This window comes from Bos mutus, chromosome 28 (genome assembly GCF_027580195.1).
Source record: "Bos mutus isolate GX-2022 chromosome 28, NWIPB_WYAK_1.1, whole genome shotgun sequence".
Taxonomy (NCBI): domain Eukaryota; kingdom Metazoa; phylum Chordata; class Mammalia; order Artiodactyla; family Bovidae; genus Bos; species Bos mutus.
Window position 1 is genome coordinate 12,078,352 of NC_091644.1, and position 27,947 is coordinate 12,106,298.

At 48.9% G+C, this 27,947-nt stretch overlaps 1 protein-coding gene across 1 annotated transcript in view; it reads left to right on the forward strand.

Annotated features, from left to right (window-relative positions):
* DLG5 (discs large MAGUK scaffold protein 5) overlaps positions 1 to 27,947 on the forward strand; it is a 123,205-nt gene that overhangs the window by 72,000 nt on the left and 23,258 nt on the right. The window contains 10 exon segments of the mRNA XM_005893785.3: positions 9,982 to 10,241; positions 11,456 to 11,768; positions 16,167 to 16,351; positions 18,310 to 18,435; positions 20,618 to 20,750; positions 21,181 to 21,308; positions 22,306 to 22,481; positions 22,818 to 22,921; positions 24,811 to 24,903; positions 26,268 to 27,287. Of these exon segments, the coding sequence (XP_005893847.2) occupies positions 9,982 to 10,241; positions 11,456 to 11,768; positions 16,167 to 16,351; positions 18,310 to 18,435; positions 20,618 to 20,750; positions 21,181 to 21,308; positions 22,306 to 22,481; positions 22,818 to 22,921; positions 24,811 to 24,903; positions 26,268 to 27,287 (2,538 nt within the window).

Sequence of the window (27,947 nt, forward strand, 5' to 3'; positions counted from 1 at the left end):
ATTCTAATATTTTAAATAGTTTAGAGGTTTAAATGTGAAATATAAAACTCCTTTTAGAAAAACTAATGAGAGTATATTCATGATCTCAAGGTAGGAAGGAAAGAATTTATTTTAAATTTTAAACTTTTTATTTTGTACTGGGGTATGGAGAAGGCAATGGCAACCCACTCCAGTACTCTTGCCTGGAAAATCCCATGGATAGAGGAGCCCGGTAGGCTGCAGTCCATGGGGTCGCTAAGAGTCGGACACGACTGAAGCGACTTAGCAGCAGCAGCAGCAGCAGCATAGCCAATTAATAGTGTGATGGTTTCAGGGCTTCCCAGGTTGTCGTGAACAGCAAAGGGACTCAGCCATACATACACATGCATCCATTCTCCCCTACACTCACTTCCAATCCAGGCTGCCACATAACATTGAGCAGAGTTCTCTGTGCTATACAGTAGATCCTTGTTGGTTATGTATTTTAAATATAGCAGTGTGTACCTGTCTAACTCAAGTTCCCTAACTAACTATTGCTTCCCCCCGGCAACCATAAGTTCATTCTCTAAGTCTGTGAGTCTCATTTTCTTTCATAAATAAGTTCGTTTGTATCATTACTTTTTGTGTTCCACGTATAAGGGATATCGTATGATGTTTCTCCTTCTGTCTGACTTACTTCACTCAGTGTGACACTCACTAGGTCCATCCATGGTGCTGCAAAGGGCACTATTTCATTACTTATAACATCTGAATAATGTTCCATTGTGTATATATATATACTATGCTATGCTATGCTAAGTCGCTTCAGTCGTGTCCGACTCTGTGCGACCCCAGAGACGGCAGCCCACCAGGCTCCCCCGTCCCTGGGATTCTCCAGGCAAGAACACTGGAGAGGGTTGCCATTTCCTTCTCCAATGCATGAAAGTGAGAAGAGAAAGTGAAGTCGCTCAGTCGTGTCCGACTCTTAGCGACCCCATGAACTGCAGCCCACCCGGCTCCTCCATCCATGGGATTTTCCAGGCAAGAGTACTGGAGTGGGGTGCCATTGCCTACATCGTCTTTATCCATGGAAGGAAAGAATTTCTTAAATAAAACAACCAAAGCACAAACCGTAAAGGAAATGATTGGTCAGTTTTATCACATTAAAATGTGAAATTTTAGAAACAAGGGACACTAAGAAAATTTAAAAGCTATATACTGGGAAAAGATAACTTGTAATGAATATAACTGAAAGAGGATTAGTACCTGGGATTTAAAAGTCCCACAGAAAATCCCATGGACAGAAGAGCCTGGAAGGCTGCAGTCCATGGGGTCGCTGAGGGTCGGACACGACTGATCGACTTCACTTTCACTTTTCACTTTCATGCATTGGAGAAGGAAATGGCAACCCACTCCAGTATTATTGCGTGGAAAATCCCATGGATGGAGGAGCCTGGTAGGCTGAGTCCATGGGGTCGCTGAGGGTCGGACACGACTGAGCGACTTCACTTTCACTTTTCACTTTCATGCATTGGAGAAGGAAATGGCAACCCACTCCAGTGTTCTGGCCTGGAGAATCCCAGGGATGGGGAGCCTGGTGGGCTGCCATCTCAGGGGTCGCATAGAGTCGGACACGACTGAAGTGACTTAGCAGCACAGAAAGAAAGAAGGTGGGGAGGGAGGGGCAGGAGGGGAAGGAAAATAAAGGATATGAACAAGAAATTTATGGCACAGAAAATGTGTATAGTCAATAAATGTAAGGTAAACTTAAGGAGAGCGCTGCCCTTTCTATTAATCAGGAAAGCAAGTTGTTTTTTGTTTTTGTTTTTGTTTTTAAGACATGTTTTGGTCCATGTGATAGGCATTACTTCAGAAATCTGACTATTTTCATGGTTCCAAGAGGTGGAAACATCCCAAGTGCCCTTAGACTAATGAGTGGACAGATGAAAGGTGGTACACATATGTGATGGAGTAGTGTTCGTCTTTTAAAAGGAAGAGAATCCTGTCATGTGATGCAGCCTGGATGAGCCTTGAGAACGTTATGCTAAATGAAAGAAGTCAGTTACAAAGATATCAGTAACGTGTGATTCCGTTTATAAATACTGTGTATACCTCTCGAGCAGCTGGATTCACAGAAACAGTAGAAGAGTGGCCACCATGGACTGGGGGAGGGAAAGCTAGTTATTGTTCAGTGGGGACAGACTTTTCCAAGATGAGAAAGTTCTAGAGATTGGCTGCACAACAATGTGAATATACGTCGCACTACTGAAATACATACTCAGAGGGTGAAAGATGGCTGAGACAGTTTTAGGTTATGTGTATTTTATCTCAATTAAAAATTAAAAGGAAAACCTGATGTTTGAAATCTTGGTGAGGCTGTGTTGGCGACAGTAACTCTCAGAACTCCTGCCCAGAGCTGGTGGGATATGAACTGGGAGAGCAATTTTGTATCGTCCAGTCAGCGGGGAACAGTCCATATTATGACCTTTAGCTCTGCTTCTAGATGTCCACCCTAGGGGAGCATCTCACAGATGTGGGAGAGGAGACATGGACAGGGCTCACAGTAGTATCATTTATAACAGCAAAAAAAAAGAAAATAAAGACGATGTAAACATCTATCACAGTGACAGGGTGTGATGCAGAGCAGTCTTGTGGTTGCTGAGGGAGGAAAAAGGGGTGGGAAATGGGTGGCTGGGAGTTTGGGATTAGCAGATGCAAACTGTTGTATGTAGAATGGATAAACAGTGAGGTCATACTGTGTAGCACAGGGAAATACATTCAACATCCTGTGATAAAACAGTGGAAAAGAATATAAAAAAGAATGTATGCATTTATGTATAACTGACTCACTCTGTTGTATAGCAGACACTAGCACTTTGTGAATCACCTATGTGTATGTGCTTAGTCGCTCAGTTATGTCCAGCTCTTTGCGACCCCATGGACTATAGCCCGCCAGGCTCCTCTGTCCATGGGGATTCTCCAGGCAAGAATACTGGAGTAGGTTGCCATGCCCTCCTCCAGGGGGTCTTTCCAACCCAGGGACAGAACCCGGGTCTCCCGCATTGCATGAGGATTCTTTACTGTCTAAGCCACCATACTTCAACCTAAAAAAATCTGTCCACAACATACACTACTGTATTTTAAATAGATAACCAACAAAGATCTACTGTACAGCACGGGGAGCTATACTTAATATCTTTTAATAACCTATAACGGAAATAATCTTAAAAATACTACATATATATATATATATGTAGTATTTTTTTAGATTATTTTATATTTTAGGTTATTTTTAGATATATATATATATATATAACGGAATCACTTTGCTGTATACCTGAAATTAATACAACATTGCAAATCAGTTACATTTAATAGAATTTTTAAAAATCTAAAAATGTATGATGTACTCCTCCAGTGAAATACTGCCTGCACCACTGCCTAAGCCTAAAAGCAGAATTGCATAAAAGGAAGCACATGCAGCACCATTAGGACTTCTCATGAGTACGTAAGTAGTGAAAGTAAAATATGATGCGTTCTGATGGTGGATAGCAAACGTAGGGGGGCAGTTCTGGAGGGGGAAGTGAAGGATGCTGAATAAGAGAAGGGTATACTGGGGGCTTTCGCTGAGCATCTGTAATACTTTATATCTTCGGAAAGCAGTATGAGATATGTGACAAAGTACAGCTGGCCCTCTATATCCTTGGGCTTCACATCTGAAGATTCAACCAGCCAGAAATTGGGGGAAAAATACCAGAAAGCTTGGAAAAGCAAACCTTGTATTGGCCTTGCTGGCAACTATTTCTGAAGCATTTATGTTGTGTTAGGGATTATACATAATCTGGAGATGATGTAAAGGATAGGGAGCATGTGCATGGACAGGGGAGCCTGGCAGGCCACAAAGAGTCAGACACGACTGAAGACTAAGCACACACACAGTATACCATATGACATAAAAGATGTGAGCGTTCATGGAGTTTGGTATCTGAGAGGCGTCCTGGAATCAATCCCTCATTGATTGCCTTAAGGTGAGAGCATAGTAGTGGGTTCTTCTCATTTTATTGCATTATTTGCTGTGCTTTACTGTATGTTTGAAAGATCCTTCATTGTTTTTTAAGAAGACTTTAAATGATGAAGTGAGGCTCCATCAGTGGTTTTCTGACCATTTCTCAGCATGCAGTCCTGATCTGCAGTAGCAAAGCATTTTTATAAAACTGTTGATGATTTTAATCGCCTGAGGAGCCTGTGTACTGTTCTTTAAAATGAGTTTTCAATTTCTAGTTTGGTGTTGTAAAATTTCCTTTGAAGGAAAGAGTTTTGCCTTAAAAAAAAGAAAAAAGGAGAAAAGAAAAGGAAGAAGACTAAAAGCCTTGAGTGAGCTGATTTCTGCGATTCCCTTTTCCCCCATAGTCCAAGCCCTAGGAGATAATGTCTCAGAGGGATGAACTCACTTTCCCTGTCTCTGAAAAATTCTGACATTTGAATTAGCTCTTTCTTGTTAATCATATTTATTGAGGGCTCACCTCCCTCCAAAGGGAATATTCAGTAGTTCCAGGTTTTGGTTTTCTTGACTGCAAAGATCTTTTGATAACCCAGAATCCATGTTGGATGGAGCCAGGTGATTCCTGGACTGGAGCTGGAACAGTTAAACAGGCTTTTCTGGTTCAGTGCTATCATCTGAGGAATAAGGAAATAAACCCACCCAAGGGCTCAGGTCCCCTGAGGTACTTAGCGGAGGTCAGCAGGCCCTGACCATCTCTTAGCTCATCTTGTAGTTTGTTATCTAGGGCAGCACCTTAAGAGCCTTAGTACCTGTAAGTCAGAGCAGAGCACTCTTTTGCTTAAAACCCTCCTGGGGTTCCCATGTCACTCGGGATACAGTCTTTGCTATACGCCTTGTAGCCGTGTCTGCTTCTCTGGCCTTTGTGTGTGTGTCCACTCCTGCTGGTTCACTGGGCTCCAGTCCCACTGCCCTGCCCTTCTGTCCGTGCGTGGACGTGGCTGGTGACTCCTGCCTCAGGGCCTTTGAGCCTGCTCGCTCGTCTGCCAGGTGTGCTCCTGGCTGCTGTTCTTCATTTGCACCCGAGCTCAGAAGTCACCTTCTTAGAGACTCCTCTTCAGGCTTTAGCCTCTGTCCTGACCTACTCTGTGGCTCAAAAATCTCTCTCCAGCTCATTACTCTATTTTATTTTTTATTTCTTTGACAGCCCTTCTTACACTCTTAGGTTATTTTATTTGGTCTGTTTTTCTAACTATCTACCTATCTCTGTCCCTGTGTGTGTGTGTGTCTGTATCGTCCCATCAGGTTAAGAGGGCCTGAGACCACAGTCATTGTGTCTGAGCAGCATCACCAGCATCTGAGACAGGACTAGAACATGTTAGGTACTTGTGTTGGGGTACTCAGCATCACCCCCAAGTTTGGTGATTTGCTAAAAGGATTTGTACAATTTAGCATATAATTGTATTCATGGATAAAATTTATTTCAGTAAAAGGACACAAAATCAGCCATGGAAAGGGGTTAGTTCAGTTCAGTTGCTCAGTTGTATCCGACTCTGCAACCCCATGGACTGCACCATGCCAGGCCTCCCTGCTCATCACCAGCTCCTGGAGTTTACCCAAACCCATGTCCATTGAGTTGGCGATGCCATCCAACCATCTCATCCTTGGTCATCCCCTTCTTCTCCTGCCTTAAATCTTTCCCAGCATCAGGGTCTTTTAAATGAGTCAGCTCTTTGCATCAGGTGGCCCAAGTATTGGAGTTTCAGCTTCAGCATCAGTTCTTCCAATGAACACTCAGGACTGACCTCCTTTAGGATGGACTGGTTGGATCTCCTTGCAGTCCAAGGGACTCTCAAGAGTCTTCTCCAACACCACAGTTCAAAAGTATCAATTCTTTCTCACTCAGCTTTCTTTATAGTCCAACTCTCACATCCATACATGACCACTGGAAAAATCATAGCCTTGACTAGATGGACCTTTGTTGGCAAAGTAACGTCTCTGCTTTTTAATATGCTATCTAGGTTGGTCATAACTTTCCTGCTAAGGAGTAAGCGTCTTTTAATTTCATGGCTGCAGTCACCATCTGCAGTGATTTTGGAGCCCCCAAAAATAAAGTCTGACACTGTTTCCACTGTTTCCCCATCTCTTTGCCATGAAGTGATGGAACCAGAAGCCATGATCTTAGTTTTTTGAATGTTGAGCTTTAAGCCAACTATTTCACTCTCCTCTTTCACTTTCATCAGAGGCTGTTTAGTTCTTCACTTTCTGCTATAAGGGTGGTGTCATCTGCATATCCGACGTTATTGATATTTTTCCCGGCAATCTTGATTCCAGCTTGTGCTTCCTCCAGCCCAGTGTTTCTCATGATTACTCTGAATATAAGTTAAATAAGCAGGGTGACAATATACAGCCTTGACGTACTCCTTTTCCTATTTGGAACCAGTCTGTTGCTCCATGTCCAGTTCTTACTGTTGCTTCCTACCTGCATACAGATTTCTTAAGAGGCAGGTCAGGTGGTCTGGTATTCCCATCTTCTGAAGAATTTTCCACAGTTTGTGGTGATCCACACAGTCAAAGGCTTTGGCACAGTCAATAAAACAGCATTAAATGTTTTTCTGCAGCTCTCTTGCTTTTTTGATAATCCAGCAGTTGTTGGCAATTCGATTTCTTGTTCCTCTGCCTTTTCTAAATCCAGCTTGAACATCTGAAAGTTCACGGTTCATGTACTGTTGAAGCCTGGCTTGGAGAATTTTGAGCATTACTTTGCGAGCATGTGAGATGAGTGTAATTGTGCAGTAGTTTGAACATTCTTTAGCATTGCCTTTCTTTGGGATTGGAATGAAAACTGACCTTTTCCAGTCCTGTGGCCACTGCTGAGTTTTCCAAATTTGCTGGCATATTGAGTGTAGCACTTTCACAGCATCATCTTTCAGGATTTGAAATAGCTCAACTGGAATTCTGTTACCTCCACTAGCTTTGTTCTTAGTAATTGTTCTGGGTCCTAAGGCCCACTTGACTTCGCATTCCAGGATGTCTGGCTCTAGGTGAGTGATCATGCCATAGTGATTATCTGGATTGCGAAGATCTTTTCTGTATAGTTCTTTAGTGTATTCTTGCCACCTCTTCCTGATACCGTCTGCTTTCAGTTAGGTCCATACCATTTCTGTCCTTTATTGTGCTCATATTTGCATGAAATGTTCCCTTGGTACCTCTCATTTTCTTGAAGACATCTCTAGTCTTTCCCATTCTATTGTTTTCCTCTATTTCTTTGCACTGATCACTGAGGAAGGCTTTCTTATCTCTCCTTGCTATTCTTTTGAACTCTGCATTCAAATGCATATATCTTTCCTTTTCTCCTTTGCTTTTTGCTTCTCTTATTTTCACAGCTATTTGTAAAGCCTCCACAGACAACCATTTAGCTTTTTTGCATTTCTTTTTCCCGGGGATGGTCTTGATCCCTGTCTCCTGTACAATGTCACGAACCTCCGTCCATAGTTCATCAGGCACTCTGTCTATCAGATCTAATCCCTTGAATCTATTTGTAACTTCCACTGTATAATCGTAAGGGATTTGATTTAGGTCATACCTGAATGGTCTAGTGGTTTTCCCTACTTTCTTCAATTTAAGTCTGAATTTGGCAATAAGGAGTTCATGGTCTGAGCCACAGTCAGCTGCTGGTCTTGTTTTTGCTGACTGTATAAAGCTTCTCCATTTTTGGTTGCAAAGAATATAATCAGTCTGATTTCGGTATTGACCATCTGGTGATGCCCATGTGTAGAGTCTTCTCTTGTGTTGTTGGAAGAGGGTGTTTGCTATGACCAGTGCATTCTCTTGGCAAAACCCTATTAGGCTTTGCCCTTGTTCGTTCTGTACTCCAGGGCCAAATTTGCCTGTTATTCCAAGTGTTTCTTGACTTCCTACTTTTGCATTCTAGTCCCCTATAATGAAAAGGACATCTTTTTGGGTGTTAGTTCTAGAAGGTCTTATAGGTCTTCATAGAACTGTTCCACTTCAGCTTCTTCAGCATTATTTACTGGTCAGGGCATAGACTTGGACAACTGTGATATTGAATGGTTTGCCTTGGAAACAAACAGAGATCATTCTGTCCTTTTTGAGATTGCGTCCAAGTACTCCATTTTGGACTCTCTTGTTGACTATAATGGCTACTATATTTCTTATAAGGGATTCTTGCTCACAGTAGTAGATATAATGGTCATCTGAGTTAAATTCACCCATTCCAGTCCATTTTAGTTCGCTGATTCCTAAAATGTCGACATTCACTGTTGTCATCTGTTTGACCACTTCCAGTTTTCCTTGATTCATGGACCTAACATTCCAGGTTCCTATGCAATATTGCTCTTTATAGCATTGGACTTTGGAGAAGGCAATGGCACCCCACTCCAGTACTCTCGCCTGGAAAACCCCATGGACAGAGGAGCCTGGTAGGCTGCAGTCCATGGGGTCGCTAAGAGTCTGACACGACTGAGCGACTTCAAGTTCACTTTTCACTTTTATGCATTGGAGAAGGAAATGGCAACCCACTCCAGTGTTTTTGCCTGGAGGATCCCAGGGACAAGGGAGCCTGATGGGCTGCTGTCTATGGGGTCACACAGAGTTGGACACGACTGAAGTGACTTAGCAGCAGCAGCAGCATCTGACTTTGCTTCTGTTGCCAGTCACATCCACAACTTGGTGGTGTTTTTGCTTTGGTTCTGTCTCTTCATTCTTTCCGGAGTTATTTCTCCACTGGTCTCCAGTAGCATATTAGGCACCTACTGACCTGGGGAGTTCATCTTCCAGTGTCCTATCATTTTGCCTTTTCATCCTGTTCATGGGGTTCTCAGGGCAAGAATACTGAAGTGGTTTGCCATTCCCTTGTCCAGTGGACCACAGTTTGTCAGAACTCTCCACCATGACCTGTCCGTCTTGGGTGGCCTTACATGGCATGGCTCATAGTTTCACTGAGTTAGACAAGTCTGTGGTCCATGTGATCAGATTGGTTAGTTTTCTGTGATTATGGTTTTCAGTCTGTCTATCCTCTGATGGAGAAAGATAAGAGGTTCATGGAAGCTTCTGATTGGAGAGACTGACTGAGGGGGAAACTGGGTCTTATCCTGATGGGTGGGGCCATGCTCCTCAAATCTTTAATTCAATTTTCTGTTGATGGGTGGGGCTGTGTTCCCTCCCTGATATTTTCCTGGGGCCAAAACTATGTTGGAGGTAATGAAGATAATGGTGACCTCCTTCAAAAGATCCCATGCATGCACTGCTACACTCACTGCCCCCAAGCCTGCAGCAGGCCAGCACCGACCCCCGCCTCTGCTGAAGACTCCTGGACACTCCTGGGCAAGTCTGGGTCAGTCTCTTGTGGGGTCACTGGTCCTTTCTCCTGGAAAGGGGTGCATGGGGCAAAGTCCAGAGGAAACTGGTTGATGGGTTCTGAGAACCCTGCTGTGGAGTCGCACAGGACAGGCTTAGTTCCCCCAGCACTGAATCATGACAACACGTGAGACTGTAACCAGGGAAGCTCACGAGTTCTCCCTGCCCAGGGAGTTTTTACTGGGAGTGGCCGTATACGTAGCCCCTTGCTTAGCATGCTCTGAAATTCAAGACTCCCAGAAGAAAGGTGGTGCTGAGCCCAAGACACACTGTCCATCCACTCCAGTCATGGAAAACCCTTCCTATCACTTGGGAAAAATTTTACGTCAGTGCGGTGGACTACTTACCATTCATGTTGCCAGACACCAGCCAAGGGTCAGCTCGCAAGCAGGCCTCCCTAAGGCTAGACGTCTCAGACCTGCTACGATAACCCTTTCCTGCACACTACTGAAGGAATATTTGTGAAAGAGTGAGTCAGCTCAGTGTGCCTGCAGGGCCTGTGGAACCAGATTGTGAGACTCCTGAAGGCCAGAGGGTGCAACCTCTCCTCCCTTGTCAACAGTCCTTCCCCCAGACAGATGAAGGCCAGTTTGTCCTTCTTCCTGCCCTCTGACCTTTGGTAAGCATGATTCTCTGGTCCCCAGGTGTTGAAGCACAACGGATCATCAGAAATTCTCAACAAGCTGTACGACACAGCCATGGACAAGCTGGAGGTGGTGAAGAAGGACTATGACGCCCTGCGGAAGCGGTACAGTGAGAAAGTTGCCATCCACAACTCAGACCTGAGCCGCCTGGAGCAGATGGAGGAGGAGAACCAGCGCCTGCTGAAGCAGACGGAGATGCTGACCCAGCAGAGGGACACGGCCATCCAGCTGCAGCACCAGTGCGCCCTCTCCCTGAGGAGGTAGGAACCTGGGCCGCTACAGGAGGCAGAGCCTGCCTGTCTTTTGTGCTCGGAGAACGGCCAGAGGGCCAAGTGCTGCCTTCCCTGCCAGGGACCATTCTCTCCTCTGTGGGCTCTTGGTTATCTGCAAGGCTCCCTGCTACTTTCTGGAAGGAAAAAGAGCACCTTGAGCTCTTTCAATAAAAAGTTACGTTATCTCCAGAAATCATTTTCCTGACCCTCAGCATGTCATGGTTATTGTGCTCTTTTCTCCCGTCTGAATGGCTCGGGTGATCTGACCATCCTGATTCTGAGGTTGCCTCACAAGCCTCTCCCTGTCACTCACCCACCTAACAGATAGGGAAGTTAATTGTGCTAGGCACTATTTCTTCCAAAAGTTCTACTTTTTATTAAGGTAGATAATCTGTAGGGCTGTGACCCCAGCCCTCAGACAGTGTTTCTTAAGTACATTTCTGCAGCATACCTGTCCTCTGAGCTGCCTATTAGCTTTATATGAAAGGTAGCCTCCAGCTGTAAGAGAGTTTGGGAGTTGCCAGGTGGCACATAAACAGGTGTCTGCCCTGCAGGACTTCTCAGAGCCTTTACTCTGGTACCGTGCACTAGATTCTCCCAAGAGGGGGCAGAGTGCAGTGTCTCCTAAACATCGGTCAGTAAAGGGCACACTTTCTTTAATGGAGCTCCACGCAGGGTTGGTGCTCCAAGGAACCCACATTCAGAAACGCTGCTCTGGAGCTGCAGGCTTTAATTTGCAGGGCTACCTTCATGGCAGGGTCTTCCTTGCCTGGAAGGACTGAGCTGTGCCCTGATGCCAACCTGGTGACCTTGGACCAGTCACCTGTATCTCGAAGCCTTATCATCTATATCTGTGAAATGAGGTGGCCAGACTCAGTGATCATTCAGGCCACTTTTATCTTTCATAGGCTGTGATTCTTTTTGTTTTTTTTTTTTTTTTTAAATAATGTAGCTTGACCATGGAAGAAGGAAAGAATTCTTTTTTCTGGTAGAGCAGAGAGAGTGAAGTCCTCTGTGCGACTTCGAATATTTGTAAAAGGTTGAGAAAAAGTCTGGGTCCAAGGGCACTGGTCCTTCACGACTTTTCTCTCCTGGGGTGTGGAGAATGACCTCTCTCAAATCTTCGCGCTTCACTGTCCAGCACAGCAGAGCTGGCCGGGCAGGTCCCCATCCCCCACGTCCTGGCTGCCCCTCTCCCCCAGGTTCGAGGCCATTCACCATGAGCTGAACAAAGCCACGGCCCAGAACAAGGACCTGCAGTGGGAGATGGAGTTGCTGCAGTCAGAGCTGACAGAGCTGAGGACCACACAGGCGAAAACCGCCAAGGAGTCGGAGAAGTACAAGGAGGAGCGGGACGCGGTGTACAGCGAGTACAAGCTCATCATGAGCGAGCGCGACCAGGTCATCTCCGAGCTGGACAAGCTGCAGACCGAGGTAGAGCTGGCCGAGTCCAAGCTCAAGAGCAGCACGTCTGAGAAGAAGGCGGCCAGCGAGGAGATGGAGGCGCTGCGACAGGTAGGAAGGTGGTGAGGGAGGAAGGGCTGTGGCGCGTAGGTGCTTGCAGTAGCCGGGAGCTGACGGCTTCTCACCTTTGGCCTGCTGCTGGCTGGGCTGTCGCAGGTTGCCTGGGTAACTGCTGAGCTCATGCTTGGTGCCAGGATCTGGTCAGGCTGCATGGGACACAGGTGGCCTGCTGCTGGCTGGGCTGTCGCAGGTTGCCTGGGTAACTGCTGAGCTCATGCTTGGTGCCAGGATCTGGTCAGGCTGCATGGGACGCAGGTGAGGTCCAGCTGTGGTCCCGGGTATCTGGAGCTGACAGCATAGGAAGAAGGTTGGATGACACATGCGATGTTCACCCATGCCCTCGGTGATGTGACGGTTGATTAGTCTCCAGCTGGAAGTCAGCTCGAGGACTTGCTCATTAAGAAGATATCCCAAGGCCAGCGTAGGTGCTTGGAGTACCAGGGTCCAAGAGCCATAGATACGTTTGGCCTTGTGAGTCTGGAAGAGCACACTCGGCATTCCTTTCCCCCAGCATCTGAGGAATCTGCTCTGTGGAGGGGTGGTTGGGCTCCTGATGGGAAGATGGTCTACTAGGCTGAGCCCAAGGACCCTTTCAAGCTTTGCTTCCTGGGGGATAAATCTGCAGGGAATGGGGCTCAGGAGCATCCAAATTGAGCTCTGAGCTTGACTGCTGAGTGACTAGTGGGGCATCTCTGCATCTTTCCTGCCTGACCACCCAGACCTCATTGCTGACACTGCTTACTCCTATGACCATGTGTGTTCCGCTGAGGCAGAGCACAGGGCCGTGGACATAGGCCCGTGGACTCTCCCTGTTTGAGATTGCTTTTGCATTCTGTTGCTTCACGTGTGACTCTGTTTGGAGCTGCTGAACTTGATCAGAGCAGATTTTCTTTCCATTGGAGTAGTTCTCCATTCATTCTTCTCAATTCTGCTTTGCTCTGCAGGTCCATTAGAATAAAGGCTTGAAAACTGGCCTGTGAAAAGTGAAAGCTAAGCTAAGCTAAGTCACTTCAGTCGTGTCCGACTCTGTGTGACCCCATAGACGGCAGCCCACCAGGCTCCCCTGTCCCTGGGATTCTCCAGGCAAGAACACTGGAGTGGGTTGCCATTTCCTTCTCCAATGCATGAAAGTGAAAAGTGAAAGTAAAGTTGCTCAGTCGTGTCTGACTCTTAGTGACCCCATGGACTGCAGCCTACCAGGCTCCTCTGTCCATGGAATTTTCCAGGCAAGAGTACTGGAGTGGGGTGCCATCGCCTTCTCCAGTGAAAAGTGAAAAGAAAGTGTTAAAGGTTGGGCAGTTTGGGAAGGGACAGTGTGTGCCTGGATTGTTGCAGCCAGAGCCCCCTGGACTGAGCCTGAGGCAGGGCTGATACCCGAGGGGTGGCCAGGGCTCGAGAGCCCCTCTCTGGACAGTGATGCTGCCTCATGCCCTGGCAGTGCTGGGAGCAGTGCTTGGAGGGTGGACCTCCTCAACCACATGACCTCTCACCTCTCCTAGAGCTCTGGGCCTCTCAGTTGCCTCATCTACAAACTGAAAATGATGACAGCATCTGCTTTGCAGGGTGGTTGCGACCATCAGCTGAATTAACATTGAAAACACACTTAGAATGGTATCTGCGTAAAGTGGGAATGATTTAAGTCTTTATTATCAGGGTTATTTTTATGCCCGTCTGAACTTTACCACCCTGTTAGGATTAGGGTGCATCCTATGAGATTGTTTTTATAGGCAAAAATGGGCCAAATAACGACAGTTTCATGCAGAGGGAGTGAGACTTCTCCGGACCATCAAGGTGAAAGCCATCGTGAAAAGGAATATTTTTTCTTTGATGAAATTTTTAAAAGACCATAATGAAGAGATTCATTTTTTTTATTGCTGTAAAAGTCACATAATATAAAACATACTATTTTAACCGTATTTGACTGCACAGTTCAGTGGCACTAAGTAGATTCACATTGTCGTGCAGCTCTTACCATCATCCATCTCTCGATTTTTCACCTTTCTAAACTGAAACTCTGTCCCAACTAGACACTAACTCCCCATCCCTCTGCCGCCCCCACCCGTGGCTCCTGACATCTATCTACCAACATAGTGTCTGACTCTCTGAATTGGACTATTATTCTAGGTAATTGAAGAGATTCTTAATAAGCAAATACAATGTGTTAGGGCTTGGTGATTGCCCTGGAGAAAACATCAACCTCAATTTCATATTCTGGTATGAGAGCTTAATTGTTGGGGAAAATGTTGCTACCAAATAAGGGAAACAAAATGATGAAGAGTAGAAACATCAGAAATGCCTGAGTCAGTCTCTGAACTGCAGCGTCAAGGACAGTGTGTTAAAGCCATTGAAGGTGAGCCTGTGATAGGCCAGCGGCCACCTGGTTGAGATGTTAGAGGTTAATTGTGCTCTTGGCAGGATTGCAGAAGCACAGGGCCAGAGGAAGACCCCCGGCTGCCCCTCAGTGCTCGGTCTGGTAGCCCGTGTCGCCCACTCCTCCCAGGGCTCCCGTGTTCCTCCAGCCTGGAGCCCTGAACCTTCACAGGGGCACTGGCCACACATGAGGCCTGCTGTCAGCTGAGACAGAAATCTTTTCTGGGCACCCATCCCAGTCAGTAGGCCAGGACAGCCCAGCCCCCGCCCCTGTAGCTTCCACAGCTGAAACCCTCGGCTCCCTCTGGAATCTGTCTGGCTTCTGGGACAAGACCGTTCTCCGTCTGGACAGAAGAGGCTAAGTCTGTGGCCTGGGCCGTCCTGGCTCTGAGGTGTGGGCATGGAGGGTCTTATCTCCCCATGGCCTGCGAGGTCCCTGAGGATTGCTCCCACCCCTCTCCAGCAGCCACTTCTTGTGGGGTCACCTGAGATGAACCTTGAGCCAGGCCAGGGCCCAGGTCTCAGAACTGTTTTTGTTCTGCTCACCAGGGCTGGTGGTTCTTTTTCCTTCTGACACCTGTGCCTTCCTATGCTCCCCCCTCTCCTCTCTGTACCTCCTGTTTATTTACCCTCTTTTCTCTTTCATTGCCTCCCACCCACCCTATTGTCTTCTCCAGAGTGGGTTGTGCAAAGAAAGGGCAGGTGGGGGCCCTGTCAGGGTTTTTGCCTCGCTCTGGACACCCGGTCAGCTCTGCCACCTCTCTCCCTTGCTTCCCACCTCTGAGAGTGGGCACATCCAGGGATTTCCTTCACCCGGGCCGGGGTCCAACCTCCGGCCATGGGCTTCCAGGTTCCTGAAAGCTCGCCAGCCTCAGGAGGACGTGGAAACTGGTCGCTGCCCCAGGGAAGCCGTGGGGCGCTGCTGCCTTTCACAGAGGTCCTTCCGGAGACTGGATCACTTCCTAAGACAGGCCCCTCTGACAGAGCCACTGTCCCCTTGAAAGGCAAGCTTGGTCACTTGGACTGGTAGTGCTTTCTACTGCCCCTTGAATGCAGTTGCGTCTCTGATGTCCAGTCCTGCCTGGGGATTGAATTTGGTAGAAAGTTGGGGAACATTGTGTGAGGGGGGAGGTACTGCGTAAAGTGAGGAGGGAGCCTTGGGGAGCAGAGGGGTAGGAGGGGAGGCACCGGGGGAGGTGGATGATGACCAGAGGAGCGTTCTGTCTCGTGTGTATTTTACTTCTTCAGAACGCGTTTGAGTTGGACTAGGAGTTGCTCTAGCAGTAGGCACTCACTTCGTCGTCTGTCGTATTCTTCATGTTTTCTGAGGATTGCAGAAGCCCAGAGGGAGCTTTCTGTATGAGGGCTTCAAAGAGTTTGATTTGAGATTTTAACGGAGCATGTCGTGCTTTGGAAAGAGGTCTAGAAGCAGATCCTTTAGATTTCAGCTTTTTAAAGGAGCTGAGACACCCAGGACTTCCCCAGCAAACAGCAGCCAGTAAATTTTCAGATTTAGCGGTAACTGCATGCCAGAGTATATCAGCTGTGCTGTAGACACAGCGGGTGGGGAAGTGTCATGACCAGTGCTGCAGCCTTCACTGCAGTGGGGCCTCGTGTCACGATTTGTCACAAGCACTCTCTAGAGAGATGCAGAGGGCTCTCTGCAAGACACACATCCCGTAAATGGCAGGTGGGGTTTAGGAGGAGCCCTCTGGGGGTCATTTCCCCTGGGCCCCTGAGACCAGGACAGAGGAGCGGCCGGGCTTCCAGTCCTGGCTCTGTGAGGGGCTGAGCGAGTTTGGGTGAACACAAATACAGCATCACTAGGGGTCTGAGCATGGCTGTGGAGCATGTTGTCATGGTTTGGGGTGTGTCAGAATGGGCTCTTCCTGGGATCTCAGCACTTCCCTCCATCCAGCTCCGGAGAGTGCAGCCCCAGCTCCTGCACCAGTTGGAGGGCACTTCCGGACCAGAAGGCCCAGTAACTTCCCCCTCTGCTCGCTTGTTGTCCTCCTGCAGATCAAAGACACAGTGACGATGGACGCCGGGAGAGCCAACAAGGAGGCTGAAATCCTTCGAAAGCAGTGCAAGGCTCTGTGCCAGGAGCTGAAGGAAGCCCTCCAAGAGGCGGACGTGGCCAAGTGCCGGCGGGACTGGGCATTCCAGGAGCGGGACAAGATCGTGGCTGAGCGCGACAGCATCCGGTATGGGCGCTGGGGCCCCCACAGGCTTGGGTCTCCCCATGACACAGTGGGTCTGTGGGAGGGTCAGAGTCTTTACCACTTACTTCCAGGTCTGGTGGGAGTGACCTGGGTCATCGTTCTCACTCTAGGTGATGCCCCAGTCTCGCCTCATAGTGAAAATTTGGAATTTTCCATTGCATCTCAACTTCCTATTTCCCTTCACCCTAGAGGTCCAAGTGCCTGCTGTGTCCAGAGCATAGACCCTCATGAAGTGGCACAAGGCCAGGCTTAGGGGGCTTCTGGTGCAACTGACGTTTCAGAAATGCATTCTTTTCTTTTAAACTTTGTATTTTGTGTTGGGGTGTAGCTGCTTAACAAACAACGTGGTGGTAGTTTCAGGTGAACAGCGAAGGGACTCAGCCGTCCGTACACACGCCTCCACTCTCCCCCAGACCCCCCTCCCATCCAGGCTGGCACAGCACACTGAGCACAGCTCCCTGTGCCACACAGTCAGTCCCTGATGGTTATCCATTTTAAATATGGCGTTGTGTACATGTCCATCCCAAACTCTCTAACTTTCCCTTCCGCTCGTCCTTCCCCTCCCCACCCAGCAACCATAGGTTCATTCTGTAACTCTGTAAGTTTCTCTCTCTTTCTATTTGGTAAGTAAATTCATTTGTATCACAGAACTGCATTCTTACAGCCAGTATTCATTGGTTCCTGACAACCAATGGTCCCTTGAGCTTTAAGGAGACCCTGGGAGAGAAATAGCCTTTGAGGCTCCTGGGCACGTGTGATGCCTGTGAGGGGGCCGAGCAATGTCATGGGACAGGGCAATGGTGGGAGGGAGATGCATGGACAGTAAACCTGTGGGGGTGTGCAGGGAACTGGGGGGCAGGTAGGGAGGTCTCCCCAGGAAGCATGGCATTCAAGCTGGAACTTAAGCTTGGGTGGCGTCTTTTCTAAATGGAGAAGGGGGATGGGTGCTGCAGCCTGAGGGACCATCGTGAACAAAGGTGGTTGGTGAACTCACGGCAGGCCTGGGACTGGGTGTGGCATGAGTGGGGTGCACACTTACAGAGTCAATAGGAGAAGCGGCTGACGGCTCCTGAGGGCAGGTGGTGAGGACCTCTGAAGGGAAGCCCTTGAGTGTAGACTTGGACCTTGGCCTGGAGGAAAGCCAGGAGAGGCCCTAGTGGCGTGGTGTTGCTGGTGATGACTGAGAACCTGGTCATTGAGACTTTTGGTAACTTGTGGCCATTTGGAGAGACAGATGTACTCTGGGCTGATCGGGAGATGAAGGTTCAGGGTTGGAGGGGACTTGGGGCCATTGATAGGTAGGGACCTGCCCACTCAGGGTCCATCCGGTGGCAGGATGCAGTTCTGGAGGTGGCACAGAGCGCAGACTCCCCTGCTGCTGGGTCACCTGTCCCCACCTCCTGTCTGACTGACCAAGCTGATCCTGGGATCCCAGAGGCCACACGTTTGTTAGTAGAGACTTTTTAAGCCTACACTTTCTACCTGCACAGGGCTTGGGGCTGCAGAGATGCATAAGACATGATTTCTGTCCAAATGGGGGGCTCCATCTACTTGTGGGGTGGAGGGCAACTCTAGAAAAACTTGCATGAAGCATGTGGTCAGTGCTGGAGCACCGGGGCTTGCCAGATGGGCTGGGAGCGGGAGCATGGTGTTTGACCTCAGGTACACTGAGAGTGAAACTGTGGGACGAACGCTGGACTGCAGAGTGAGATGCTTGTTGCCTGGTAACCATGGGGTTGTCCCCTCTGCCAGGTCCAAGGTGCCCCTCTGACCCTGTGTGGGATTGGCCCGGGAGGTCTTGTCTCCAGACTCTCAAGCACTCCTCTCACGCATCAGGCATCCGGGGTGTTCAGGAGCATGGGCTGCAAGCTTCACTGCAGGCCGTGAGTCCTCCGCCCCCTGCTCCTCACAGTGACCTTGCCCTTTGCCCCCTCTGTCAGGACGCTCTGTGACAACCTGAGGCGGGAGCGGGACCGGGCAGTGAGTGAGCTGGCTGAGGCCCTGCGCAGCCTGGACGACACTCGCAAACAGAAGAACGACGTCAGCCGGGAGCTGAAGGAGCTCAAGTATGCTGGGGTGGGCGCTGCTGGGATGAGCTGGCACCCGGGGAGCACAGGGCCCCCTACCCTCAGGGCACAGCAGCCCCATGGGCAGGCCTGGCCGCCGGTCCCCTTTCTTGGTCAGTCCATAAAATGTGTCCCAGGGTTGCCTCTACGTTGAGAGTTGATTAGAAATCCTCAGACCAGCACAGAAGTAGCAGCGGCCCTTTGGTGAGCCTGTGGGGGTGGACGGGCACCGTGTGCACAGGGGCATCGGAAGGAAGGCCCCTGCCCCGGGCGGTCCACTGGGGAACGGGCAAGCATGTGTTGTCCATTCATTCCCTCCCTCCCTCGTTCACTCGCCAACTCAGCAAGGATTTGCAAGGTACCTGTTCTTTGTGGACCAGGCCCTGGGGGAGGCACAAGCCATTGGTCCCTGTGGGGCTCACAGCACACGGAGACGGACCCAAGGCAGGGCCATCTGAGAGACCAGTATGCTATGGGACAGAAAGATGACAGATTGTGAAGCAGCGTTTGAAGGTGGTTGTTACTACCACTCCAGTCTACTCTGCCTGTGCTATGTGGGGCGTCAGATAACTTGATTACAGCGCTGCTCCAGGGACGTCACTTCAGACTTGGTGGCCCCTCCCAGTGTATAGAAAATACAAAGATGCAAGCTGAAAAAGAGAAACTGGCAGATCCCAACAGCCATCATTGTAGTTCAGAACAGGAACCAGACTCTGTAGTTGAGAAGCAGGGGCTCTCTCTCTGTTCGTGAGACCTCCCAATCTGATAGGGTGGTGAGAAGCTAGCGAGTGTGCAAGCCTCACACACTTCAGCGAAGCCTTCCACAAGTGGGTGACTGCTTCCCCTTCCTCCCTGTTCAACAGCACCTCTTAACATGAGACAAACAGCTTCATTTGCTTAATGAAAACCCAGAAGCCCTGGGGCTTAAGCAGTCTAAGAAAATCCCAGAGGTTAAGAGGCAAAAAGGCAGGCTCTCCAGGGACCCAGTCTGGATCTAGCAAGCAGTAGCATCAAATTAGGGCAAAGCCTGGAGCCCTGGATGCTTGAGCACGGGAAGAGGTTTTGTACAGTAATTGAGCCAGAGTTGCCTGGAGCTTCTGAGGAATGTCAGGTTCCGTTTGTTTGTTTGTTCAGCACATTTGTATTTGCGCCTTCTCTGTGCTAAGTTCTCTTAACTGGTGGGATGCAGGCAAGGGACTTGCTGCTGCTGCCCAGGAAGCCCCCTGTCTGCAGAAGCAGCAGCCTTGCATAGTGGGTGAGAGCTGAGCCATGTGCAGTGAACGCGCAGCAGGAGTGTGTCAGGGCAGTAATGGTGAATTCGGAATGTCGTCTGGGCCCAGGTTTTAGGAAGGAGGATGTTACTGGGGAAGATTACAAGGTTTTGAGTCTTTTTTCGTCCTCTTCCCTGGGTCTTTCTGAGAGCTAAAGCTTTTTATTTTGATCAAATCCAATGTATTGATTTTTTAAAAACTTTTAATGGATTATGTTATGTCTGAAAAACCCTTAATCTATTTTAGATCTCAAAGATTTTCTCCTATACTTTCCTTCTAGAAGTTTTATAGTTTTACATTCAAATCTGTGATAGAGCGCGAGTTAATCTTTACGTAAGGTATGGGGTTTAGGCTGAGAGTCTGTTGCCGTGATGCCCACCTGCTCCAGCGCCCTCAGTTGAAGACGCTGCTTTCTTTGTGGAACTGCTTCTGTACCTTTTGTACTTTGTGGAGCTGATTCTGGGTCTTCTGTTCTGTTCTACTGATCCAGGTCTCTGTCTTCCTGGCAGTTCCACACAGCCTTGATTTATGTAGCTGTATAAGTCTTGAAATCAAGTAGAAGGATCCCTCCCATTTTATTCTTCATTTAAAAAATCGGTTTAGTCATTCTAATTCCTTGCCTTTCCATATACATTTTAGAATAGTCTTGGCTACAGAAAGTCTTACTGGCATTTCTATCAGAATTGCATTAAGCCCCTACTTAGATAAATTTGGGGCAAATTTCTGAGACTTAAAAACTATGAAAACCCACCGATTCAGGAAGCCTTGACCTGACCTGACCCTCAGATTTATTAGGAAGCTGGTGTGTAGTGTGAGGGAGATGGGCATGGTCCACCTCGTTTCCCAGTGGACTCAGCTGGGATGCTTTGCCTCCCAGAGGGCCGTTGCCATGACTCCCTCTTCGTCCACAGGGAGCAGATGGAATCCCAGTTGGAAAAGGAGGCCCGGTTCCGGCAGCTGATGGCCCACAGCTCGCACGACTCAGCCATCGACACAGACTCTATGGAGTGGGAGACAGAAGTTGTGGAGTTTGAAAGGGAGACGGTAAACTGCCCGCAGGTCTTTTTCTCCTCAGCTCTCCTCAACATGCAGGCTTGGGACGGAGGTGAGAGGGTGGCCGGCCCTCCTGCAGTGCCCTCCAGTTTCACGGCTGCTAGTTGGGAGGTCAGCTTTTCCTCCCAGGGTGCAGATGCATCCTTTGCCGGCACTTGTCCAAGCCAGGTAGCAGCTGCAGCTTGGCCTCCTGTGTCCCCCAGCAGATGCTGGCAGTGCGTGGAGAGCAGAGCTCGAGGGGCTGTGTGTCTGCAGTGGCAGAGAGGGGTGGATCACAGCTGCTCAGAGCTTTCATCCTGGGGACCAAGTGCCCCATCAGAGTGAAGGTTCAACCCCCGCATTGGAGTGAGTGGCCAGAGGTGTAAGAGCCAAGTGTTTCTCATCACTGCTTCAAGTGAGCTGTTGCTGCTGTTCTTGACAGGAGGATATTGACTTGAAAGCACTTGGGTTCGATATGGCAGAGGGTGTGAATGAGCCTTGTTTGCCGGGGGACTGTGGCATATTTGTCACTAAAGTGGACAAAGGAAGCATCGCTGATGGCCGCTTACGGTAAGTGTCAGGACCCCGGCTCTGGCGGGGAGGGGGAAGTTTCCCTTTGACCTAACGCAGAGGACCTGGAGGAGAGCCAGGTGACATTGATAAGATACTTCTTTTTTAAGAAAATTGTTTTTGGCTGTGCTGGCTCTTCATTGCTGCACAGCCTTTCTCTAGTTGCAGCGAGCAGGGGAAACGCTCTGATTGTGGTGTGGAGGCCTCTCATTGCAGTGGCTTCTCTCATTGCCGGGCACAGGCTGCGGGGCACGTGGGCTCGGTAGGTGTAGTTCCCGGGCTCTAGAGCACAGGCCCAATAGTTGTGGCTTGCAGGCTTGGTGATTGCACGGCATGTGGATCTTCACGGATCAGGGATCGAACATTTTGTCTCCTGCATTGACGGGTGGGTTCTTTGCCACTGAGCCACCAGGGAGACCACCAGCTGGCATTTAAATGAACGCATCCCAGGATCTGGGGGGCTCTTAGAAGCAACCTGAAGCTTGCAGGTTCAACTGTTAACCCTGTTCTTAAAGGACGTACTGCCTCCAAATTGCCTCTGAATCTGATCTTTCTCCTTTTGCTTCTGTGTGTTAAAGGGGGCTCAGGTGGTGTGTGTGAGAGTCTAGAATATGCTTTGCTTGCTCATCCCATGACATAGTAATGATAATAACTAGCACCTACATAGTGCTTGGTGACTGCTAAGTTCAGTCACTTTATAGAATTCATTAACCTTTACAATTCCACGAGGTAGGTGCTTGTAGCCCCCATTTTACAAATGAGAACCCTGAGGCCTAGAGGGGCTACGTCACATTGCCCCTAAGTTGTAGCGCTTGGATTTGAACCCAGGCTGCAACATCCACAAGGTTAACTACTCTACTCTCTTAGAAGAGGAAATCTTTCTGAATGTGTTTGTGGGGTACCTGCTTTCTGGTGTTCTGCTCCCGAGAAGGAGCAACAGGCATTCCCCTGGTCCCAAGGCTTTCTCAGGCAGTGACCTGGCTGTGCCCCTCCTCAGGGTCAATGACTGGCTGCTGAGAATCAACGACGTGGACCTCATCAACAAGGACAAGAAGCAGGCCATCAAGGCACTTCTCAATGGGGAGGGGGCCATCAACATGGTCGTGCGTCGGAGGAAGTCCCTGGGTGGGAAGGTGGTCACACCACTGCACATCAACCTGAGCGGGCATAAAGGTAGGGGCCGTGGAGATGGATAGGGTACCCTTTCTTGTGTAGAGAGGGTACGTGTGTTTTCAAGCGTACCTTATTCCCAGAACGAGGTATTGCAGTGTGTGCGCTTCCCGCCAGGGGACCATCTGGGCCTTGCGTCTTGCTGTGACTGACTGACTGATTCACTAGACCAGACATGATCAGGCCCCTGGATGGTCTGACCTGGTTGGGGTGCTGAGATGGATAGTTCATAGTCTGCCAACATCCCTTTTATAAGTTGATCTCACAAAGATGAGGGGAGACAGCCAGAGGGCCGTTTGACCCTGGCGGGGGTTAACTGTGGGCCTCTGTGGTTTGCAGACAGTGGCATCAGTCTCGAGAATGGAGTGTATGCTGCCGCCGTGGTGCCCGGAAGCCCGGCTGCCAAGGAGGGGTCCCTTGCTGTGGGAGACAGGATCGTGGCCGTAAGTCTTGGGAACTCTTTCCCAGTTCTAGACTCCCTGTCTCCCAGTTCCCACCCTGATGGCAACCACTTTTAACAATTCATTGTGTTTTTCTCTCCAAAACACTCAAAACTTATATCTCCCACTTTATTTTTTTGAAGCAACAAATGTTTATTATCTTACAGTTTAAGCTCCCACTTTTTTTTTTTAAACTTCAGATGTGGTCATAATATAGTGTGCTGCTGCTAACCTTGCTCTTTATTTTTAACAGCATGCCTTGAGGTTCTTCCAGATTTACATCTTTAAATCTGGTCTTTTCAATAAACTGCATGTTCCGTAGTGGCTGTTGAGCCAGTCCCCTGATGCACGGTCAGGACATTTTGCTTTTATAGCAGTGCTGCGTGGCCACTGCTGTGTCTTGCCATGGGGTATAGTTCCAGGGGGTGGAATTGCTGGCTCATAGGCTGTAAGCATTTATCCTGTGACCTGACCTTTCTTCATGTGCTCCAAGGAAGCTGTGGCCGTTTCAGTCTCATCTTCAGTGTTTGGGGTAGCTTGTTATGTCACATCTTTGCCAGTGTTTTTTCAGATTTGGGGGCAAGCTGGAGTTTAAAAGCAATATAGGCGTTGTGAAAATTTTTAAGATGTAAGAAAGTTATAAAGAAAAACAAAACCAACCAAATTAATCTACCCTCCCAAGATAAAAACCAAAAAAATTAATCCACCAGTCCAAGATAATCACTCTGAATATATATTTTTAAGTTTTGATTTTCAGATAATTGCTGAGATAATTCAGTTGTGATATTAAGCAATATTTTAAAAGTTGCGAAGATAATACAGAAAGGTCCTGTATCCGCATCCTCTAGTTATGTCAGTTGGCTGCGTCTTATGTAACTGTGGCATCAAAACCAGACAGTAGATGCGGGCACAGGGTCTAGGTATAGATTTCTGTTGTTTTATCACATTTTAGATTAAGAAAAAAAAACCAAGATATAGAACTGTCCAATACTGCAAAGATCTCCCTCATGTTAACATTTATTTGTTTGTTTTTATAATTCTCTTTACTTTTAATTGATTGATGATTGCTTTACAATATTGGTTTGATTTCTGTCATACTTCAAAATGAATTACCCTTTATATTAACCTCCACAATCCTCAGCATGTTCCACCCCCCACCCCCTGTCATAACTCTGGCAACTAATTTGTTCTCCAGCTCCATAATTCTGTCATTTGGAGGACATTGTATAAGTAGAATTTAGAGTATGTGCCCATTTGAGATAGCCTTTTTCACTTGGCTTTATGCTGTGAGCCCTGTCACGTGGTTGGCTGTGCTGATGGAATGGCCCGTGATGCCGAGCAGTGCTCCATCAAGAGCACTGCCCCAGCATCGCCGGTCATCTACTGCATATACACTTTTAAAAAGGATTGGAACGAGTCTGAGAGGGATGTGGCCAGAGACTCAGGCGTATGGGTTGTGGGAGTCTTTGTGATGATACTTGGTGTCACGTGGTTCCTCTGTGGTCTCCCACACCGTGATCTCATTTTCAGTCTCCTCCCACTCCTGGGGGTCAAACATGTTTTTCTTCCTTTTTGCGTGTGAAGGAGTTCTGAGCCACGGTCCAGCATCACACAGCAGGAAGCAGCAGGGTGGGATGCTCCCTGGGACCCCTGGAATTCTGGTCCCAGCCAGACAAGTCCCGTCCCCAGAGCGCTCTTAAGGCTGTGTGTTTCGTTTGCTTCAGAAGCCCCGTAACTGGACTTTGAGGGCCTTACTGGTGAGGGGCTTTCTCTCCTTTGCCAGCTCCAGACACGGGCACCTTACATAACCAGGCCCACTGTCCAGCATGGGTCAGCAGCTGGGCAGAACCCCTGGCCTGGCATGAGCCTGATGGGCTCTTTGTTGGCTCTAGATCAATGGCATTGCACTGGACAACAAGTCTCTGAATGAGTGTGAGTCTCTGCTGCGGAGCTGCCAGGACTCCCTGACCCTGTCCCTCCTGAAGGTAAGGACCCCACCCTGCAGTGGCTCTGCTCTCGCTATCTGTGGGGCGGGCAGAGCCTCAGCTCTGTGTACCCGAGCTGCTTTTCCACATCACTGAGATCCTTGGGGAAAAAGTCTTGATTTCTAAGTCTAGGGTGTGCACTAACCCTGACTGGATCCTGGTTTAAAAACCAAAAACAAACAAACAACCCAGCTATGAAGGATGTTTGGATCGGGACTGGATAATTAGGTGATCTTAGGAAATTTTTACTTTTCCTGGGTATGATAATGGTGTTGAGATTATATAGGAGAATGGCTTCATTTGAGGGAAAGGCATGTTGAAGCTGTTAGGGTGAAATGTCGTAATATTTGTAACTTATTTGCAAATGTTCTGCACAGTAAATAGGTATAGACAATCTGGCAAAATATTGTTGAATGTAAATGGATTTAAGGGCATTTGTTGTGCTTTCCTGTCAGCTTTTCTAAGAAGGCTGGAAACAGGCTCATCTACTTTATTAAGAGATATTTTAAAGTATTATTTAAAAATTCATAGGCTTTTAGGGGAGCAGTTTCGGGTTTATAGAGAAGTTATGTTAGTACAGAGAGTCCTCATATTAGCCACTCTGTTTCTCCTGTTCATTTAGCGTCAGTGGGGGTGCATTTGTTGCCACTGCTGAGCCGGTATTCATACATTAGTATTAACTGAAGTGTTCAGGTGACATGAGGATTCGCTTTTGGAGTACATTCTGTGGGTTGGGACAAGTGTATAAGGACATGTATCCACCAGCACACTACCGTAGAGAATAATTTTACTGCTCTAAAGATCTTTGGGGCTTCACCTATCCATCCCCCTCCTCCCCTGTAACCCTTGGCAGCCTCTGATCTTTTTACTATCTTCGTAGTTTTGTGTTTTCCAAAATGTCACATAGCTAGCCTCTGTAGCATTTTCAGATTGGCTTCTTTCACTCTGTAATATGCATTTAAGGTTCCCTGAGTGTCTTCACGTGGCCTGATAGGTTGTTTCTTTTTATCGCTGAATAATATGCCATTGCCTTGGCATACTATAAGAAATATCTTTAAGAATGAAGCTTTTACATTTTGTTTAATCATTTAAAAAACTAGGCAGAACACAGTACAAGTGATTTCAGAAAACGCTCAAACCAGGGAACTTTGTGTCTCTCCTGTGGGTTCATAGCGGCCAGGCTGTAAACAAGCCTCGCCCACGGGCGAGGCGTGCACCTGTACGCCTGTCCGTCTGTCCAACTTTGGGGTGTGTGTGGCCCATTCCCTACCATGGCTTTACCTCCAGGGATGGTTTTTGGTGACAGCTCCAGGTCCTGTCGTCTCACCCGCTCTCTTCCTCACTCTTTTGCAACCCCTACTTAGGTGTTCCCTCAGAGCGCCTCGTGGAGCGGCCAGAATATCTTTGAAAACATCAAGGATTCTGATAAGATGCTGAGCTACCGAGCCCATGGCCCAGAGGTCCAGGCTCAGAATAAACGGAATTTGATGCAGCACAACAACTCCACACAGACAGACATCTTCTGTGCGGACAGGCTGGAAGACAGGAAGGAGTTGGGCCCCCCCGGAGGCAGCAGCTCCTTCCTGCACAAGCCGTTCCCCGGGGGACCCTTCTCCGTCTCCCCCCAGGCTTGTCCCAGTGCATCCGAGCGCAGCCTGAGCTCCTTCCGCTCGGATGCCTCGGGGGAGCGTGGCTATGGGCCGGCAGACATGCGCAGCCGGCGGCCACTGCTGCCCTTCGAGACTGAGGTGGGCCCCTGTGGGGCGGCGGAGGCCCCCCTGGACAAGGCAGAGCCTGACAACGCCCACAGCGGTGGGACCTGGCCCAAGGCTGTGCTCAGCTCCGTGGCGGGGCCCGAGAAGCTCTCTGTTTACAGGAAGCCAAAGCAAAGAAAATCTATCTTTGACCCAAACACTTTCAAACGCCCCCAGACACCCCCCAAAATAGACTACTTGCTCCCAGGCTCTGGGCCTGCCCATTCCCCCTTGCCCTCCAAGAGGGTGGGACCTCTGACGCCCCCAAAACCTCCCAGGAGGGGTGACTCCATTAAGTTCCAGCACAAGCTGGAAACCAGTTCTGAGTCAGAGGCCACTCTGGTGGGCAGCTCCCCGTCCACCAGCCCCCCGAGCGCCCTGCCCCCTGACGTGGACCCTGGGGATCCCATGCACGCCTCGCCCCCTCGCAAGGCCAGGGTCCGCATCGCTTCAAGTTACTGCCCTGAAGGGGACAGGGACTCTTCCTACCTGCCAGCCAAGAAGTCCTGTGACGAGGACCTCACCTCCCAGAAGGTAGAGGAGCTGGGGCAGAAGCGCCGCCGGCCCAAGTCCGCGCCCATCATTCGGCCTAAGCTCGCTCCAGTCGTGATCCCTGCTCAATTCCTGGAGGTGGTGCTTGACCCGGGGTGGATTAGGGCCAGCTGGAGGAGGGTGGGGCAGTGGGCTGTGAGCACTCCATGAAGAGGCCTGTGCTCGCCTGTACCGGCGTCCCCCAGCTCAGGCTTAGCCCTGGCTCTTCTGTTTTAGCTCTCAGCACCTGCTTGGGGGCGGGGGTAGTGGGTAGATGCCAACAGGAAGCAGACTCCCTTAGGAGACTGGAATGTCCCCTGAGGCGTGCATGATGGTGGTAACATGATGCCAGGAGAGGAGCATCATCTTGGGTGTGGGCTGTGGTTTGCTTATCTAGCAAGAAGCTTTTGAACTTTTACAATGGAACCGGGTGGTAGGGACCTACCTTGAAGAGCCTAGGGAGACAATATAGCACATGTGAATCTGTTAGCTGGCAGCAGGACAGGTGAGTTTTTGCAGGTGCTGTGGTCATTTCTAGGAGGGAAAGATGGCTATAAGCAGGAGAACAAATCTATGCTTCTCTCGGCAGACACAGAGCTTCACGTGGCTGGGCAAATCATGTGGAGTTGTTATAGACATGTGCCTGAGGCATACATGTGTTCTACTTTCTACACACAAAATCTGTTTCTTTGAAAGAACAGATTCTTTCTCTGTGGTTTTCTTCCAAAGTATTTTTGAAGGAAGTTCTACTCTTTCAGA